Here is a 21,754-nt window from a genome sequence, read left to right as displayed (position 1 = left end):
TATGCTGTTTAGTTGTCTGACTTTATATCTTGGTATCTGAAAACAAGATCAGGCTGTTAAAGTCTTTTTTTCTTTTTATTTTTAAAGCCTGGAAAAACTGCTGAAGTTGTTAGAGCCTGAAATACTATATTGATATTTCCCACCCCTCCTTAGTTCTCATAAGGCTGTGTTACACAATTATACTCTCTCCTTTCTCCTGTTACTTTACCTGTATGGAAAGAAGCTATCACCATATTTTTACTTTAATGGTGCACTTCATTCAAGCAAGATAGGCAGAAAATCTCAAGCTGACAATACTGAAAAGCATACACAAATCCCTTAATGGCAAAAATGCAGTTAAGGTTAGCCATGTCCTAACAAGCTGAACAATTCCCCATTACCACCACTACCAAAAAAAAACTGTGAAGAAAATACACCATAACTGAATTAAGTTCTTAAATACTCTTATTCAGGACAATCCCCAGGTGGCTTCCAAAGTTCTCCTAGAAGGCAGAGACTCCACAACCTCTCTGTAGGCAACATGTGCCAGTGCACAGTCACCTGCACAGTAAAGAAGCACTTACTGATGTTTAGACAAAACCTTCTGTTTGTGCCTATTGCCTCTGAGCCTGTCACTGGGCACCACTGAAATGGGCCTGGCTCTGTCTTCATTGAATCCTCCCTTTAGGTATTGATATACATTAATGAGATCCCCTCTAAGACTCTTCTCCTCTAGGCTAAGAAGTCCCAGTGTCTCAGTCTTTCCCAGAGGAGAGACTCCAGGTGCAGCCTCACTAACTCTGAGTAGAGTAGGAAACGGAAGATGAAACTGGAGTGAGATTTTGGGACAAGGAAATCGGATTTGGTATGTTTTTCTGTCTCCAAGTCATCACATCAACACGCTCCCAACACCAAATAACAGAGGTGTAAATAAGAAAGGAAGCTTAGCTTCTACAGTGGTAAGTATATCTTGATCAAGAAACTTCCTATCACCTATTCTCAGAACAGAGGAAACAGATAGGTAGAGGGACCCACATGAACAAATTAAAAATGAAAACACCAAAATACAACAGCACAGATTAAAATGAGCCAAGATAACCAGCTGGTAAGAAAAAGCATATAAATCAGCAGAATAAGCAAGATTCTGAAAGAGATAAAATAAGTAAAGCTGATATAGTTCTCTACCAAGTCCTGTTAATTAATCAACGGTGCTGGTGAATTCTTTATTCTATATGGTCTCTTAAAAGGAAATAAATTCATGTAATAAATAAAATGATATCTAGCATACACACTTACATTTTACTAGCAGTCTAGTTTTATGTATTATACATAGCTTTGACTGTTTCCATGCAACATATTATATGGATAAGCTAATAGGTGTAGTCTTTACTAGTCAGATAAGCATGATGGAGCAAACTCTTACATGTATCTGCTATCTGTCCCAAAAACCAAACCAAAACAAAAAACAAAGCCCAAACCACAGAGCCTTACCATTTCCTTTCTATCCTTCACACCCTCCTCTTGTAACATTCCCAAAAGATTTATAGCCAGCTGCTGCCTGGTAGCTCCAGAATCATCCTCTTGTAAGCAGTCCCCAACTGATGAAGAAGATAAAATCTGTAGCACAGGCATCACCAAAACAAGGGCTGTGGCTGAGACATTCTGCGTTTCTGAAGAGGAAAGGATCTTGCAGGCTATTAAAAAAATGTGGGGACAAAGAGAAAAAAAGATCAATTAACGAAAAAAATAATAATTTTTACTTTTAAGTATGAAATAAACATTTCCAGGGAACACTCTGATCAAACACAGTAACAGTCTCAAGAATTGAGACTACGTACATAACAGAGTCAAAATGCAAAATATTGTTGGTAAAACGCTATTTAGACACCCATATACTTCTGTTCTTTACTGCAAAATACCTGATGGCAGCAAGAAATACAATAATGGAATGTAGCATAGTCTCTCATTTTTACTGAACTAACTCCATTAAACAAAACTGTTAAGTCAAAAGCTCAAACATCACTAAGACTGCCAAGATTGCTCTCTTCAGATCTGTCAGAAGAAACCAATCATAATGCATGAATCTCAGTTGAGAAGGTCCTGTTGTGGATTTAAAAATCAAACAAACCTCAGGACAGCAGGGAGCTTAGAATACAGTAACATTCATTGGGAAAGTCAGGGAAAAATTATCCTTATTGCCATCACATCAAACGTTACTTTTTAAATCAAGGAAACACGCTACTTAAATAAAAACATTTCACAACTCAATCTAACTTCAGGGGAACGCAGTGCCTATTTTCCAAATTCAAAAGTATATACATAGTCTTCAGAGTGTGGATTCCTCTTTCACTTTACCTAGACTCAGGACAGACTTCTGCTGACTTTCTGGTGTTTGCAGCAGTAGAAATGCTAGCCCAATTATACACTGTTCTGCTGGAAACACCTACAGAGAAAAAGAAAAAGAGGTTCAAGTTATCTTTGTTTTTAGAGGGGATAAATTATAGAAATAAACAGCAAACAAAACTCCTTAAGGAGTTTCTCCATACATTGTAGTGGATGCACAAACAGTGACACAGTGTATGCAATGAAGAATACAAATAGGGTGTTAGAAGTATTTTAATAGAATTACTACAACTTCATAATTTGTTACATCATTCACACCTTTTTAACTCAGTTTAAACCAGTTTTTTTGGTAAAAAGCTAACTTAACACATTACAGCACCAGTTAATTTCTTTCCTCCTGGACGTTTTTAAACAAGAAAAAAAAAAAGCTTTCAAAACAGCACTGGTCACTTGCAGATTAATGTCATGCATCAACATCATGTCTTTGACACAACATTCTTAAAATGTAAGGGTTTTGTTTGTTTATTTGTTTGTTTTTTTTCTTTTTAACCCTCCCTGCCCCCCCAAGCTCTTACCTCTTTTAAAAGCTCAAAGTTGTCCTCTATTAAGGATATCAAAGATGAACATTCTCCTGTTATATTTAAACACACTTCACAGAAGCATATCAGTTGCAGACAAAATTGGGATAACTGGTCTTTCCAAAATGTGGGGTAGCGCAACAGGCTGAGGAACAGCTCTTGCAGAAAAAACAAGGCTTCTGTAACTTGTGGCAAGTCTTTAAGCTGCAAACAGGTAATTAAAAAACACATTCTGGTTTAGTTGCCCTTCCCTATCCATGCAGGATTCCCCCAGCTTTAACATTACTTCTACTAGCTCTACAGTCTTCTCATTGCAAACATTAGTAAGACTTTGAAGATATATCTATGAACTAAATTCCGGAATCTTTGATATACATTACTACAGAATTGACTGATTTAAGGTCCTAAAATAGGATTAGAAACACATGAATGAATAAAAAGGCTTCTTGGTAGCTGATGAGAAAAATCCCATGCTCCTCAAATGCAGTAGCAAATACATCCAATTATTGGGGTTCTATCAGCCAAATAAAACAACCTGTATGGGGATTTCACACAATTATGTTCTTGTAACAGAAATATCCTAGAAATATCCTGCTTTAGGATATTTCCTTGTAATGCAACCAAGATTTAACATACACGTATGTCTCAAAAGAGAAGTGCAGTTGTATTATCTTCCTCCAGAGCACCACATAATTTAACAGTTACAAGAAACGAAAAGCCATACTCAAAGAAGTGGCATATCCCAAAGCACTTGGTGCTATACTTAAAAGCCAAGCAAATAGTTTTCCAGTAACAGGTTGCCTTAAAATGCTAATTCTTCAGATATGCCTATCGCACTTCTACATTTCTGCACTTGGAAGTTCCAGTTCCAAGCAAACCTTGCTATTCTGCTACAAACCCTGAAGCCAGCACTAGGATAACACAGCAGCCTTGCCTATTCTTGATTGTTAGTCCCTCTGAGTAAATTCTGTGAATCATCTGCTCTAACCAGAACCCTCATGCTCACTGAATTCTTCAGCAGAAAAGTCTGCAAGTGACCAAATGTACTTTTGACCAGTGGTTGATATTGTAAGGGAATACAATTAGGAAGCATTTCAGCATATCTACAGTTACAGAATGATAGAATCGTTTAGGTTGGAAAAGACCTTCAAGATCAAGTCCAACCATCAATCTGACCTACTAAGTCCCATCACTAAACTATGGCCCTTAGTGCCACTTCTACACATCTTTTAAGTACCTCCAGGGATGTGGACTCCACCACTTCCCTGGGCAGCCCACTACAGTGCTTGACCACCCTCTCCATCAAGAAACTCTTCCTAATATCTCAGTACAAAGGATTAAGTGAGGCTTGCCTTAAAGGAAGATTAAGAAGAACCTGGGGTTCAGAGAAGAAAGGAGAAGGAATGACAGTACATTAAACATGCTTCTTCAAGCAGTATTTCCCTTTCCATTGTGAAATGATCTCAGGCAAGGCAGAAACATACAATGGATAAAGCTAAAGTATTCACAGAAGTTTTAAAAAATGGAAATTAATGTTAAAAAAAAAAAGGTGGAAGTCCCAATGAGCACAGAGGAAATAAAGGTTCATAACTGAGTTTACAGGTTGTCTTCAGTGCCATTTTGTGGCTAATTTTTACCAAGTCAGAATCTTGGTCATACATTAAGGACACAATGTTTCCCTGAATATCTCGTGGAATAAAGACAAAAAATCAGAAGCATCCCTATGACTAAAAAGGACAGCAAGTACTTGCCATCACAAAGACTAGACCTGAACCATGACAGATGTGTATAATAAAAATTATTTGTCCATGACACGTGTGTATAATACAAGTTATTTATACAATATACATTATTTGTAATACAAATTACATTGTGAGAAGTAGCTACCAGTAAAAAATATACTTTACTAGTAAAATCCCTAGGAGAAAGAAGTTACTATATTTCCTTGTAGCCTATTTAGTTTGACATTATGACTATTTTCAAACCCCCTCTGTATGGCAATAATACCACAACACATCATGTTTACTTGAAACTAAAGATGGTGTTCTAACTGTATTACGGAGTAAAGAAAAAGGTACACTGAGAGAACAAAAAAGCTTGACCAATGTCACAGTAAGGCATGAGGCAAAGCAGAGCTATTAACTTGAATCAATACCCTAGGTCTAAAAGGGACAGAAAAACTGAATCCTAGCTCCAAGCAAATGTCATTGTCAACTAAAAAGTACATTCAAAAGCTTCAGCATATTACAGAGGGACTAAGTTTTGCCTTTAGATCCATTAATCCTTCTGTTACAAAGAGGAACACAGAAATACATAGAAGTACTTAAATCACGCTTCTCATATAGTTTGTTTCATTTTGACACAATTTTTAAGTTAACAGGACAATAAGGTTTTGACAAATAGACTACAATTTAACAATATTCATGGGTATCTCCTACAAGATTACCATATGTTTCCTGAGCAACTAATTGTAAATAGATGTTGTAAGCATCTTGCAAATTGCATCTTAATAGGCAGATTTAAACACCTAAAAAATAATCACTTTCTCCTAGGAACAGACAGTTTATTAGATTTCTCTGCTATCAACAAATGAGGTCTACAGGAAATGGAAGACAGTGCTATATTTGCACACTTGAAAGGCAGTAATAGTACTATCACTGCCCTGATAGTACTCATAAAAGGCAATGTTAGGCAACAACTCTACCTGAAGGTGTGGAATCAAATCATATAGAAGTTGAAGAATCTGGCGTTCCAGCACAGATGGTGCTTCAGTGTGCTTTGGACCACGTGGCTGAAGTAAAATCCTAAGTAATCCCATTCGCAGTTCAGCATTTTCCCGTAACTGAGATGGTTCACAATACAGGTATCTTAGAAATGGAGCCATTATACCAACACAAGAACTTTGTGCCCTGCAGTTCAAAAAATAAGTTTGCCAAGATTGTTTTCTACTATAAACTGAACAACCTACAAAGAAAACCCAAGCAATGTGACATTCCCTGGGTCTGCAGTAATTTACAGGATAGAATTAACAGAAAGGTTCTATGACAAGCATTAATAGTTCTCACCAAAAAAAGTTTGACTTTCTGGCACAAAGAACTTACACAAGGCCACAAACAGCAATTATACAATGAAGTGCATTCAGATAAGACAGTATTTAAGCATGAGTATGACTTGAAATATACTTGCAGATCATGACACACGGCTCTTTTTTTTTCTTTTTTTCTTTTTTTTTTTTTTTTTTAAGTCATCAATTCAAGAAAGTGACTTTCCTTGCTGAATGTCCAAGAGACTATTGTATCATACTGAAGCAGTACTTGGACAACACTATTCAGAAACACCTCAAAATACAAGAAATGATTTCATTTAAAAAGAGCCATCCATTCCTTCCTAGTTGTTTCCTATAGTTGTTAAAGACCATTGGCCAAAAACAGGTGGTTTAACTTACATAGCTTTCTGACAAATAATTTACCATAGAATAAGTCTTCCAGTTTGACCATGTTACAAATACCAGCTCATCTTGACATTATTAGAACAAGCAAATTAAGTTAATGGTCAATACATTAAAAATATACAGAAAATCAAAATTGTTTCAAACAAGACTCAACCCTGATGTAGAGCTTGAACATAACTCCCTAATAAACCCACATCAGTATATTCTCAGTATAGAAGTTTGTCCACAGAAACCTTTATACAAAAAGCAACAAGGGAGTTTAAGGTGTCTGCCAAGTAAGGTTAACTCCTATTTTAATGCCATATAATACACCAGTAACAAATTCACAGTTCATTCCACCAGTCAGACCTCTGACAAGACTCTTCATGAGTCCCAGATTTAGCAGCTGAGTAGAGAAACAAATCTGCAGATAATATTTTAAAGACTCTGATTATTTAAATTGAACAAAACGTTTGTTTTTTTTTAATTATTTATTTATTTTTTTATTTGAGAGTCTCACTGCTGATCACATAGCTAAGGTCTACCAGACATTTAAGAGATTAATGAACTTATTTTACTTGTTTAATCAGAGCAACAGAATACACAAGTTAGTTTCACTGTACCATTGCTGTGCTGGATTTGCACAAGTCTTTGAGAAAACAGGAGGAAAGAGATCCTTTTTATCTGAAATGCATACATATGGCTCTAAAAATCACTAAAAACATTTGCCTGCAAGGCTGCTACAACATTTGGTATCTTACACTGAAGATTTATTGGACAAGTTTCTTGGAGATGAGCATGAAAGAATGTTGAAATTGTTGGTAACTTAGATATTTGTTTCTTGTTAAGACTTTTTATAATATGACTGTGCCGTTGATTTTCAAGAATTATGGACCATTTGTAGAGATCTCATCCATAGGTATGAGATATAAACTCCCATGCTTTCTCTGCATTGTTTGCATGTTTTGCTTATATCTGCATCATCTTCATCTAAGGAATCAAAATCTTGGCAAACATCGATCATTTTTTATCCCTGTAAAACTCCACTTGCCAAAATATGCCGAAGAGCACAGTTTTCAATGGGATTAGTAAAGTGTTTTTCCATTAGTAGCTCAATTACAGTATCCATGGTATCTGGCATATAACAGGGATCCATTTTTTTTTTTTTTACTATTATTCTCTGTAGTATATTATATTCTAATATATTATTTACTATTATGAGACTTTATTTTTACCTCTGCTTACAAAAGCAAGTAATCAAAATTGATTGTTTTCAAGCAAATTTCTCAAAATATTATCAACTTTGCACAAATTTCTCCAAATCCATGAAAAAAAATATTAACACAGAAGAGTTAAGAAATCAAAATTAAAACCTGGATTCTTTATGGATCATCTTATTACTGTGTTGTTCTGATTTTAAACTTTAAATCGTGTCATTACATCTTATAATTATCTGTTTTGAAAGACATTCTTCTTACTGCTTACATACAAACCTTGACCACTGCAGCTACCTTCAAGAAAGAAATATTCTGACTCAATTCAGTTATCTACATTTTTTTTTTTCATTCATTTATTTACCTCTCTGGACACTGTTGGAAAAATACTGTTATCTGTTGCAGTAGAACCGGCCAGCATTCGGGTCTGTTTTCAAGGATGGTGATTAATGGATGAGGACTGTTCCTGAAATACAGAGAAATCATATTTGGGTCTACAATGCAAAACATGAGCGTACAAGGTAACTATGATCAGCATAAAAGTGGCTGCTGAAATAGACAGTTTAGTTCCCTCATATTACCAGCTCCGTTTACCAGCTTTGCTATGACTGTTACACTATCAAATGAGCACATTTTACTGGATGCTTGGGAAACATGAATAAAATGAAGAGTCTATTTGGAAAGCTTTGACCCACTTCTATTTTTGTTTAAAATCAACACCTAAGGATCACTGATTAGTTGTGTTGCCTGACTTGCACTGTTAGCACCACTACGCTCTAGCAGTAGTGTCCAAGCAATACTCACAGAATAATTTCAACCAAGGCGCAACTCATTCCAGTCTTTCAAGCACATGTACAAATATCCAGTGCGTGAAGCCAGAGACCATTTGTCCTGCCAAATACTTTAGACCTGCTCACAACTGACTATCCTTCCCCCCAGTCCTTTTTCAGGGGTAGGGAGAAGAGAACAGCTGGCCACACCAGCAGCCTAGAAATGTGCTCTTTTCTGCCAGCCCTGTGACAATTGTCACACTTGGAAAGGCCACTGAGACCTCAGAGTCACTTGCTCTTCTCAGATCAATCTCTTATCACCAACACTGTCCCCACCTCCAGAGTCCATGACTGAAGGCCACCCACACCCCAAACTGCTAAGCACCCATTGAACAGTGACTACCCTTAAACACCAATTGCTCCCATCAAACAGCGATAGGAGCAGGTGGGAAGAGAAGCTGAGCAGGAGGTGAGGGGAGCCTGAAGTACACTTTTTGTTCTCTAAGAAGCAAAACTAAAGTTATTGTACTACAGCATGTTTGCATGAGAAAGGAAAATGGAGTACTGGAGCCTGAATATTAAATTTCCTGGAGAGATGGCGCACTGGAAAGAAATGCTGACGTGAAACAAATTCATCACTGTCTCCAACACCTTTTTCTGGAGTCACCCACTGTCCTTGCCATGACTTACTCTCTCTCCTGCTTACTATAACCCTTACTCTCACGTGCTTGCTAAGTATCCTCTTTCTCCCCAGTTCCCTCTTCTGCTTCAGCCAACTACAAGCATGGTCCCGTAGACTCTTTTCCGGGATACCAACAGCTTAACAGCATGTATCCGGATACCTCCCTGCTCTCAGAGCTGAAACAACATTCCTAATAGCAAGACAGAAAAGTTGCAAGGGGAAAGTCTTGCTGATTCCCACAGATCTGCTAGACACAAGATTAGAGAGCACAGCTATGGGAATAAATGGAAAGGCAACAGATGCGCATGTACCACATAAGGTTGGCAGACAGAGAGGCACCATAAATCTAGAAACTACAGCTGATGAAGAACATCACCTTCAGCTTAGTTAACAGCACTCCTGTCTGCATGCTCGTCAAATCTGTGCTACTTACTAAGAGACTTGGTATGTATTGATTGAGTGTGTACTGACTGTCTGCAGCACTGAGTTATCTGAGACGCACCAATTTAAGCGGTACATCTCTTCTCAAGAGACTTGGCCTAGACACCAGGCCTTTTAAATAAAACAGTAAGAAGGAACCGAGAGGGAAAAAAATAAAAAGAAAGCACATTCGCACATCTAGCACATACACATCCAAAATATACTAAGGCTCCTTGAAGGTGTTTACAAGCAAACTGATTTTCATGTATGCAAGCTGAAACACTGCACTGGAGAAGCTGTTAGTTTTCTTAATACACTGTTAATTTCACTACCAAGTGATGGAGTCAAATGAGCCTCTTAGAAAAGATTTATAGCAGCATTTGGTTTCGTCATTGTTGTTTTTTAAAAAGTAGTGGAGGCAGGAAGTCCGAGATCTGAAGCAGTCTTTTTGTTACAGAAGACAACAAAAAATAAATTTACACACTCATATTCAACAGTGTTGTGCTACCAACACAAGCATTTGCAGCAGCACCAAACAAATTCAGCTGCAAGTGAAGTGAACTGAGATCTGCAGGAATCCCATTTAAAAAAAAAAAAATGCAGCAATTTTAATAAAATATTTTTAGATTTTGAAGAGAAAGTAAGTTTTGTTCAACTGTTTCTTTCTAGAGCTTCAAAGTACATAGGATCTTTGCGTGCAAATATATAGAAAATCTCGCTTTGATTTAAAAAGCATCTTTTGCTACAGAAGCATATTCACACGGCAAAAAAGTTTCGTAATATGCTTTTAGGCATCAAGAATAAGTATTTTTTTTACTGATAGAGACATGATTGATTAATATGATCTCTGAGACCACCTACAAGGTTGTCATTCCTAAAGACAAATGGAAAATGGAAATGCCTTCCATCACTTTAACTAATCTAAAGGGAGTGTAATTTAAATTACTGTACGTAAATCTCCAAAAAAGAATTCACATCACCAAAGAAAGGTTGAGGTAGGAAATTACCTCTGAAGGCCACCTGGTCCAACACCCCTGCTCAAGCAGGGACACCCAGAGCAGGTTGCCTGGGACCATGTCCAGATGGCTTTTGAAGATCTCCAAGGAGAGAGACACCACAGCCTCTCTGGGCAACCTGTGCCAGTGCTCAGTCACCCACAGACTGAAAAAATGCTTCCTAATGTTCAGAGAGAGCCTCCTGTGTTTCAGTTTGTGTCTGTTGTGTTTTGTTCTGTCACTGGGCACTGCTGAAAAGAGTTTAGATCTGTCTTCATTGCAATCTCCCTGGTAGCTTTCAGCTTACTCAGGCACCTAGCTTAAATCAGTCACTGGAACAATTCATGAAGCACAGAAGATAGTTTTTTTACAGTGAATTCTTCCCTCTGTTCCTCAAATAATTTTTCTTCAAAAAAGGTGTGATTCTCTTCAAGAAAATAAGTAATTTGAAATTACAGGGACTTTCACAAGACTGACCAATGTGATGGACTACATACAGCACGTTCAGAAAACATACTAAGTAAGATCATAAGGATGCATGCATTACAGCTCTGGTATTCATTTGGGAGCTAGAGGTGTCATACTTGCCATATTCATTACCCTAAAATTTGTTTACTTCTATCTGTGGTCTTCAAAGGCCCACCTTCCTTGATTCTGCAAACATTTTAATGAATAGTATTCTACAATCTGTGTACAAAGACTAGAAATACTAAGGTTATTGTCACTTTATAACTTTCCAAGACCACACACAGTATACCGGAAACAAAAAAAAGTAGTTGCCGGTCTACCACTAGAGTCCAGGAAATCATAGACAGGACCATTTTTGACACAGCTAGCTAGAAATAATACAATTCATATCATGCCAGAACCTTGAAAGAGTGCAGCCAAGTATGAGACATACAGAGCGACAACATCTGCTCATTTCACAGAATCACAAAATCGTGGAACAGCTTGGGTTGGAAGGGATCTTAAAGACCACAGAGTTCCAACCCCGCTGCCATGGGCAGAGATATCACCCACTAGACCAGGGCACCTCCCATAGACCGGCTTGCTCAAAGCCCCAGCCAACCTGGCCTTAAACACTTCCAGGAATGGGGTATCTACAGCTTCTCTGGACAAAATTTCAATACCTTTTTCACTACTTTAAGATTTAATTACCTTTCCTAGTGAGAGGAGTGTATCTTTAGATATTTAAGTGCTCCTGCTGAGATCAGTAAAGCCTTTAAAAAGTAGGCACATGACAGGTCAAGTCCAAAATTAAAATGGCTTAGTATCCAGAAAAAAAAAGTAAGCCTTTTGTAGCAAATTTTGTGTGCTCTGATACTAACATAACTGCACTGAACTGGACACTAAAAGAAATCTGTTAAGCTCCACAATGAACAGTGATTAATAATGAAACATCAAAACAAGCAAACCAAGAAAGTTACATTTGGTATTGCTTTTGGCAGTAGGAAAATTAGGTGTGTACCAGGAAATTTATCTTCAGCACAAACTTAAGGATCCCTCACACAACAGTATGAAATGCACATCATTATAATTCTTCTATCCTAACCTATTGCCAGTGGCTTCAGGATAAAGTAAAATGCAACCAGACATAGCTATCCAGCTGTAAATACGCGAGCATCTAGGGAAACAATGAGTTGTCTTATGAAGGGACAACAATAAAACAAAAGTTATTAACTTTTAGGTCACCTCAACCTTTTTGTTCCATCTCTGAACATGAGAGAGCTCCAATCTGATTTGGAGAACAAATTCAGTGACGGATTGCTTTTTCTGTATGAGGAAACAATGTCTGCAGTCAAAACACATTTCTATGCGTGCCGCTGTAACCCTGACCCTTTCAGAAACATGATGTAGTATTTTATTCCATCTAACATGAATTTTGAAAGCATTTTTCTACCTTCTCTATATTTTGATTTCAGAAAGTTTATTACAAGCTGAACATATAGGAAAAACAGCTCTCCAGAATTTTTAAGACAACAAAACCACGCAAAGTGAATTATTAATAATAAGAAAACACTAGTCCATTTAAAAAAAAAAAAAGTCAATGGCTTCCAGCAAAAATGTGTAGCCAAGGTGCTATAAATGTCTGCCATAACCCAACTGGACTGAGGATGCTGACAAACGTTTCTCATAAAAATTGCTCTTCCCTGCCCTTTCACTCCATTCAGCTTGAGGTTGGGTTACTGGACAGGCATATTAATATTCACAGGAAACCAGCGGACAACTTTATGCCAGACCAGAGAGAGAATTAGTCCACTGGGAATGCTCAGTTCTCACCCAAAGTGAGAATGACTTCCAGGCTACTTCTGTTTCTGCTACAGCTGGTCCCCACTTCATCAAAAAAATGCAGACCATCCCATATGTGAATTTAAAAGTCACATCAATTATTTCACACATCCTTACAAAATAGCATATTTGGTTTGGTATTTATCTGCCCTTGGAACACTAGTTATTCAGAAAGACAGCAATACTTATGCAGCTTATGGAAACAATTAGGAACTAAATGATAAATGAGGCTGTTCTCTACCAACTTAACCAGGGTAAAAGGAACATTTCCTGCTTTCTACAACAAGAGAGACAATCCCTTCCCTATTTTCCAAGGTTGATTTGCTTAAGAAAGTGGAGAATCTCAGCCCTAAAGGTACAAAAGCTTCCCGCCCCAAAAACCAGAAAACGTAACCAGACAAAATTCCCCAAGTTGCACAACATTATTTTCCCCCATTTCTTTTCAAGATCTGTTCACAACATTGTATCATCACAAGAAGACGTATTGTAAAAGTAGCTCTATTATCCACAACTAACATTGGCCTTAAAGCCAAATCTATTTTTAGCCCATAATATTGTCTCAACAAACATCCAAGGAAATGAGAACTGCAAACTCCTTCTGAATATACTTCTACTTTTGAATCTTCATTAATGATTTCTGTACAGAATATTTTTGCATAGCTGACAGCATAACACGAGAATAACGTAACAGGATGTTTCTACTGCTGAGTCATTGTACATATTCTCAAATTTCTAAGTTTTAATGACATCTGCACAATAACACTGGTGCAATATACTAGAAACACTATAGCGTATGATAGAATTCAATTGTAACACTTGTTACTTAACAAGTCATTGAATAAGGACATACCTCTTTGTACACAAAAAACCCCCACAAATGTCAGATGTCAAAAATCAGAGCATTTTGACCTACTAGGTATTCAAGACTAAGTCAAACAACTAATGTAATGTTTGTCTTCACTGGAATAAAGCAGAAGCAAAAGGAAAAACAAAACAAAAAAAATGTATTGGCTAAGTCTAAGACATGCAAGTCTGCTGTTGATTTCTAGTTCTCTATTAATTTAAATAACTGTAAACAATTTTGAATTATAAAACTTCACCTTTTCCATGTATACTACCAGCATTTTTGATTTTGCACAGGAAAAAATAAATAATCTTTCTTTGCCCAGCTGGAGAGAGGCTGTTCCTGTATTCCAACCACATCCTACTGCCTTCTTTTTCATACGGAGCCTGGATTAAGCCCCTTTAACTTAGCCTTTTCTGCCATGAGACATAAAAAAAAAAAAAAAGTTTATTTACTACAGAAGAAAAAGTTTTCAAAAGACTTTCATCTCACTAGCCTTCATTACCTGCTTTTTCAATGAAATTTGTTCTTTAGAAGTATGAACTTCGTATAAAGAACTGATGTAACCAGAAAAACAAAGACACACAGGAGTTCAGGAATGCCCATCCTGAATATCCAGCTCTCCAAAAGTGTCTTCCACTTTACCTAAGCAAAATGAAATAGTGAGGATAAGACATGATTCTCCTCTGCCTAACAGTGCGTTTTATACTCGTAAAGCATTACAGCTACAACATGCTATTGTATCTGTTCCCTGAATAAAATAAAATTTGAAAGGCATTCATGACCAAGAGCTTGGATCTTCTCCAGATGAAGAAGACACAAAAGTAGCTGTTAATATCTGCACTGACTCATGGTTTCTCTAGAGCTGGATGAAATCTCCAAGATGTCCCCTCAGGAAGACTGCTACTGCACGACAAGCTGCTTTTTATTAGTAGCTCTCAATGCATTTTGAAATCATTTATTTTTACATGGCAACCACTTTAACAGTAGAAGCAGTTAGTAACCTCACTTTGATAGCAGAAACAAAGCTGGAAAAATAGGTAGAGGAAAGTGGACCCCAGTCTACCTAACATAAAAGGACCATTGGCAACCACCAAGCTACGAAGTATGCAGAAGTCCCAATATTTATTTGTTCTTCTTCTCATACAGCCTTCCTGTTGCCATTGCCCCTCTTGAGCTTCTGGTGGTTGTCTTATCTCTCTACTATCGAACTCCTTAAAACTTTCAACCAAGTATCACAGAATCAGTGAACTGTTTAAGTTAGAAGGGACATCCTGAGATTATCTAGCCAACCCATCTGCAAAGGCACAGTCATCTAGAGAAGGCTTCCCAGAACCCAGAACTTTGATCATCTCTAAGAACAGAGGCTCCACATGCTCCTAAGCAACCTGCTCCAGTGCTTGATCACTTGCAGGGTCAAAAAAACCCAAAAACCAACAGTATTTTCCTGACTTCATAAGGAAACACCTCTGTTATGATTTGTGCAGATTGCCTCTTATCCTGGGCTGTCTAGGTAACTCTTCTTTGTTCCCTTCTATCAGGTATTTATACACATGGATAAAGTCCCCTTGAGCCTTCTCTTCTCCAGACTGAACAGTCCCAGTTCTCTCAGCCCCTCCTTATATGAAAGATGCACCTTCGTGGTCCTTTTTTGGACTATCTCCAATAAGTCTCTATCTTTTTGTCTGCTGACAAGTGAACAGTAGACCCAGCACTCAGATGTCCTTCACCATGGTTGAGCAGAGGGAAGGATCACTTCTGTCAGCCTGCTGGTAACCCTCTTCCTTATGTGTCCCAGGCTGCTATAAGCCTTCTTTGCCGCAAGGGTGCATTGCTTGTTCATGGAAATAAAGAATATGCTGTTCTAAGTTATTCATGAGTTCCTTGGAGGCGATGAGTTCACACAGAACTTTTAACTAAAGCATGTTTTGTTTCAATATTTTGTGAAAAAAAAAAAAGCTCAGATATACTCCATATTTATCCTAACAAGACACTCAGCTATGCCTAAGACCTTAAAGGAATTCCAGAGCCGGGTTAAAAAAAGCAGCAAAGAATCACCTCAGACAACTACACCATGACCATCAGATATTCTCATAAACTTACTTGTTTCATGGAAGCCTTCCCCCTTAATGGTAAAACCGTCTCATTTGTTGCTGCTCACCCAAAGGAATGAATAGACTACTGAAATAACTCTGGTTCTCTGTGTATTAAGGATTTTTACAATATGGGTTAAGGATGTGCACTGACGGCTGTGACAAATTATTCCATTAATAATAGAATTGTATTAATGATTTGTATCATGAGGACTGTTAATTATCAATAACTTTTTTTTGCAAGACATGACCGCTTTATGTCATTGAGTTTTTCTACAGGTGTGAACTTTGAATATTTTCCCCCACAGCTAAGCATTCATGAAGGTTATAAAGGCTGAGCTCAAAAACGAAGCCTTTTTGTCAGATAGGTTGAGTTCTACCCAGTCACCAGTTCTGCGACTCATCCAAGAAATATGTAATACTTTACTTCTTATATACCCACTACTCTATCAAATTTGTTCAGAACTGGTTAGCAGGATCAAAATTACCAAGATAAATACACAAGTAAAAGGACTGAATTCCAGTATTAACATTTGTGGGGTTTGCTTCTGGAAATCAAACAAAAAGTTGTTAGGCACCTAAATAAACCAATGTGAAACTAACCTGATTCCATACAGCTTCTGAACGGCCTCATCTCCTTCTCTTCCCCGTTGTACAGCTTGAATCTGTAGTAATTTCCAAACAGTTTTTACTAAACCATGCACGTTCCTGTTGACAAAAAAGAAATAAATTACTCTCAGGTATGGATCCAAGTTAGTTGATCCTTCTGTAAAAGGAAGAATACAACTGACAGTCAAGAAGCCCTGAATTGTCCTTATGGACCTCCTCACACCTGTCTACACAATTTGGGGCAAGTTGTGTATCCACACATCTTTATTATCTTTTTCACAAAGTGAACAAAATAGCAGAGAAAAGAATTAATGCACCAATTAACACCTTTGATGGTTTATTTCCAGCCAATCTGACAACCACATGTGCTGTCCCCAGCTTCATGGACATTGGTACTTTTAACATGTTAAAACTAAAAAAACAGCTATTCTCTGAATACAAGTACATAGGCAGATATTCAGCATGGAGCACAGAAATTTCCACCATGCCTCTGACCACAAGAGAAATCACCCAAATACCCTACACTGAAATTTACATTCTCATAAAAACCACTTGAGATATCTAGTTTATGCTGACTTTAGATCTCAAGAAAATATTATGTACAACAATTTTATCTCCCTCCGTCTATGTTAAGTACATTTCTGGTGAAAACACAGTAAGTATTTCTGCAAGTTTGATAAGATTTTCCCCATTTTCCAAGGAAAATGTTAATGAAGGTAATAAAGTCCACACAAGGGGGAATAAAAGCTCTCCTGAACGTGCAGTAAGGACCTTAACAATTCTAGAGGTTGGTATAGTTTGGCTGAGCTTGTGAGAACAATCTTCAGAATTTTGTTTTCTTTTTCATAATCAAGTGTTCCACACCTTTCAAGCCATACCACATCAATCCAAACCAATCCCTGTTTGAGAAAATAGAATGGATTCTATAACAAATCACTTATTATAAGATGAAAATGTAGACAGAGAGGAAAAAAGTCATAACTGATTCTTGGACTGTTCATCTAGAAAATGCTATGCAGTTAAAACACCATTCCTTAAAAATCTATTAGATAGATCACTACTCATATCACTAAAACATGTTTATTCCTCCTTTTAGTGGAAGCAAAACGAACAGGAAGAGCTAACACAATATACTACTATAAACGATCACCACCTGACAAAGATGAACAGTTGGTTCTATCATATACGGCAAAATACAGGAGGAAAGGAGAACTGAAAGCTGGAGGTTTTTTTTGGTTTGATTTACTATTTCCCCTCTTTACTTCCTAGCAGGAAAAAAACAGATTTATCTGTAACTCCATCAATGAGTATAACACTGAATGGCCAGCTGGAAACAAGAAGTTTTGCAGAATTCATGCAAGCCTCTGGCAGGACAGACAGAAACCATCACTCTCATGTAACAGATGAACAAACTGAGCTACAGTAACATTAACTGTTTGGCACGGGATGCAGTGCGCTCCATAAATCCTCCCTAAATTATGGATTGATCTGCATACATTCAGACTTTGGAGCGATATCAAAAAAATCTGAACAAATAAGGAATTTACATCAAAGACCACTGAGACTTCATATGACCACTGTTAAAAGACCGGAGTTTGCACACACTGGCTGGACCATCATCATCTCAAAAACATGGGTTAACAACATGTAATCACAAACAAATGCCAAGGTTTGATATTTACAAATACTTTACTGAAGATTCAAAAAACTGAAAATGCAAAGGATCGTATGATTATAAAATCAACACCAAAAATTCACATCAAAGGAAATGGGCAAATATCACTTCTAACTGCCAAATCTTTACTGAATTTAACACCACCTGCAGACAGACTCCTCCATAAGTTGGTAAGGTACAATAGGGAACATCTGGAGATTCCCACAGTAGATATCCCACCAATAAAAGTTTAGATTCATATTCCAGACACAAAGACGTATATGCACTCTTCTGTGCCTTTCATACCCTTGCCAATAGTGCTGGAAAACGCTGACCCCAATCAAAACAGACAGAACGTGCTCCTGTTTTCTTTCTTTCTTCCGAAAATGGATCAGTTACAAAATGTGCCAGTAAGCATTAAAATTACTGGCTGCCATGACACCTGCCTCTTGAAACACTGCAATCCAACCATAGACGAAAATATGAGGTTATGCAGAAATCTGTTGCCAAGCAACCAAGAGAAAGGAGCGGAGCTGGCCTCCAGGTCCCAGCGCACCCAGCCCAACACACGGAGGGGAGGAGGAAGAGGCATCTTTTGGACAGCAACAGGGAGAAAGAGAACGACAATCTCTGAGCCATTTAAAAGAAAATCTGCTGGCATGTCCCCCAGCTCCAACAGAGTAACTATTCAGCACGGAAAATGTAAGAGCAGTAAGAAAACAGGCTTGACTGTTCTGGTATTCCAGTACTGCTGGCTTGAATTCCCTGATGGAGGGTGGGGTGGGGAGACCACAAACGCCTGCTTTAGGCTTTGCATGCCACTCCTGAGCTCAAACAGCACAATGGCATGACATATTGCAAGAATTTTCCTAGGAGCATACATGCTCAGGTGACAAGAACATTCAAAAAACATATATACACAAAAATCCTTCTGACTATTTCTTAAAGATTGCAATAATCCATTATTTCACAGGTTTCTAGTAGAATGACTTGATTTTTTATAATCATCTGTAATTGAATACAGGCCACAGTTTTCCCCTCTGCTACAACAGAAAGGACTGTGATGATTCGTGCGAGCAGAGGACAGCCGTTTTGCTGAATCAAAGCACAGGAAGCCAGAGATCAGTGTGAAAAACAAAGTGAAATCATGCATGTATGTATAAACTCACTTATGCATACATATTTCTGTATTTGATGTATGTGTATATACACAGAAAAGTCTGCATGCATATACATATACACACACACAACATTCCATCAGGTTTAGATTTTAAAGGCATCAGAGGAAACTGCATATTGAGTCTAACCGACAGGTACAACAATGCACCATAGAATAGCTTCTCATTTGTATAATAGTTGATATCTATCATTTGTATGATAGTGTGCACCACATAAAAAGTTAACACAGACAAGCACTGGATGTGTGCCTCTGACAGCACAAATGCCTTTCCTAGCATTCAGAATTTGATACACCTGACCAAACAAAAACCACCATTTATACTAAGCCCCTGCTAAATTCTCCATAACATAAGGAAAGGAAGAAAGAACACGTCAACAGTCTTTGCCAATAAAACATTTACGTAACTCCATCCAGCACTGACAGGTGCTCGGCAGTTGCACGTGCCTTTCTGCTGGCTGCTAATCTCATATACATGTTCTTTTAAAGACACTGTGCACAGAGCAGTGCAAAGCCCCAGAGCAAACCTGGATGAAAGTTTGGCTGGGAATAAGAAGGAGGAAGAGCAGACTAAGACTCTAAAACAGTCAAGAGAATAAAATGCATCAGTACCAAAATGAACCAAGCACAAACCATCAGTTTAATAACTTACTGAGGTTGCAGACATTGCAAAGACTTTGTGATAAACCCTGCTTTGAAGTCCATGGTGGATGTGGTTTGAACTGTGGTAGCTTGAGGAAAGAAATACCAAAAATATACATATAAAGGGTTCATAGGTAATCTACCAGCACTTACCATAGCAACTAACCATTTAAGTTGGTTTATCACATGGAAAAAAATAAGAATGGTGTGGAGGTGGGGCAGAGCCAAGCTCTTTTAACATTTGAACTCTACTTTTATTTTTAAGGTTAGGTCAGACTAAAATATCCTAATTTACACTCATGTTTTTCCTTATGTAAAAATGGTATTAACATGTAACTTCCCCATGTACTGCTGATACTGCAACAACTGTTTGTGGATCAGGATTTTAACATTTTTAGTCCACAAGCCACAGCTAAATTGAAGGAAGAGTTTCATTATGTCACAGCGCTCAGATTCTCACAGTCTATAGCACAGGTGCTTTTGCTTCTTTGTTAACAGTGCAGATTACTCCCTTGACCCCAAACTGAAGGTCCGCTGGAGGACAGTGGTTTACAGAAATTACTCATATTATAAAAATGTACTTACAAAACCTTTCCTAGGAATCCCTAACCAATTACTGTAAACTCAGCACAGTCAGTATCACCACAGCAAGATCCTAGGAGTAATCCAACTTCAAACATTAAGTCACAAGGACAGAAAGAATCTTTTTTTTTTTCCCTAAACACGCGATTTCTTCAGAATTTCACTGCAATTTACTCATGTTTAAACTCACCTTTGGCTCAAACTAATCAAGAGAAATCTCAGCCTAGAGCTGATTCTCTGAGTCTAGAAGGAGTGAAAAACTTATCTTGAATAACATGGTTTCTGCAACCTCTGTGCATAATGCATCATAGGTGTAGCACCAGTTAGAAGCTTTGGCTAAAAATGACACTAGCATTTTCTAGGAAGAGGACAAGAAGGCTTAGGGCAGAAATCCAGTTATCTTCCAAAAGTCAGAAGAGACACTAAGATAGCCCAAAGTCAACTTTATAAAGTTGGGAAAGTTGAGTGAAAACACTTTCCCTAACATTACTTGACTTTCCATTTCTAAGTTTAACACACAGTTCCTTTTAACCCCTGCATTCGGGCTGCATTCTCCCGGTATGTTGGATAGGCCATCTACCTCAGAACTACATGTGAGATGTAGGCATTATATTTGCAGAGTTTTGTAAGAGGAAATAGCTGCAGAGTTAGGTAAAGTGATTTATTCTTTAGTGGACATGGAAACAAAAGCCATCATCCGTAATTCCTACCCAGAACCTAATTGCAGTTCCATGCGAATAATCAGTTATTTGAACAGGCTGATTAGGAAGTTATTCCCTCACCTCTTATCATTATGCAAGTTACTGCCATTTTTCTCCCCATGGTACACACGACAAACCAGCCAATGCCATGACTTCTGAGGTTCTCCAGTTTCAAGTTCAAAGCATTAGCCTAAAGTTCCACCAGTTTCCACTCACATGCACAGGATAGACTACAAATTCTTCCTTCAGAGTCAAACCCACACAGCCACTGCTAAGATGAGAGCAATACAGAAGGGCAGGGCACAGTCAGCCCTCAGTGCCACACCCTTTTTGAAAATACAGTCATTAACAGAGCCACTCCTCTTCCACGGGATTTTCAAGGAAAAAGCACAGACTGACAACAAGTTGACAAAAGGCACAAAATCAAGTAAACGAACACTACCTCGCTGAGGGAATTAGGTTGAGAGCTCCATGAAGAATATACTCAAGCTCAGCATGGTTCTCTGCAACAAGTGCCACCAAGCCCTCGGAGCAGGCTGTTCTCACAGCAACATTCTCACTGCAGCACTTCTCCCAGAGCAAGTTCAGAGCAGGAGTCTGAAATCAGAAGTATGAGATGAGCAATAAAAAGGCTGACACTGATTTCTCTTTTCATTTCAAACACACTTTTAAGTAAAAACCTGCTCAACAGCTTCCCCTGAAGTCTTCGAGATCACAAAGAGAAGCTGGGATACAGATTCTTCACCTGAAAA

General features: G+C 37.9%; 1 protein-coding gene across 2 annotated transcripts in view; it reads right to left on the bottom strand.

The window, feature by feature from the left end:
- The window catches only part of FOCAD (focadhesin), a 116,258-nt gene that overhangs the window by 84,982 nt on the left and 9,522 nt on the right, over window positions 1-21,754 (bottom strand). The window contains exons 5-11 of one of the 2 annotated variants that reach the window (XM_068665959.1): window positions 21,445-21,599; window positions 16,241-16,345; window positions 7,909-8,010; window positions 5,605-5,809; window positions 2,898-3,104; window positions 2,335-2,422; window positions 1,471-1,673 (exon numbers count right to left, since the gene is read on the bottom strand). In XM_068665959.1, the coding sequence (XP_068522060.1) occupies window positions 1,471-1,673; window positions 2,335-2,422; window positions 2,898-3,104; window positions 5,605-5,809; window positions 7,909-8,010; window positions 16,241-16,345; window positions 21,445-21,599 (1,065 nt within the window). The remainder of the gene's footprint in view (window positions 1-1,470; window positions 1,674-2,334; window positions 2,423-2,897; window positions 3,105-5,604; window positions 5,810-7,908; window positions 8,011-16,240; window positions 16,346-21,444; window positions 21,600-21,754) is intronic. The other variant, XM_068665960.1, reaches the window with a different exon arrangement.

This window comes from Anas acuta, chromosome Z, assembly GCF_963932015.1.
Source record: "Anas acuta chromosome Z, bAnaAcu1.1, whole genome shotgun sequence".
NCBI classification, from domain to species: Eukaryota; Metazoa; Chordata; class Aves; order Anseriformes; family Anatidae; genus Anas; species Anas acuta.
This window is presented reverse-complemented; position numbering and strand designations above follow the sequence as displayed.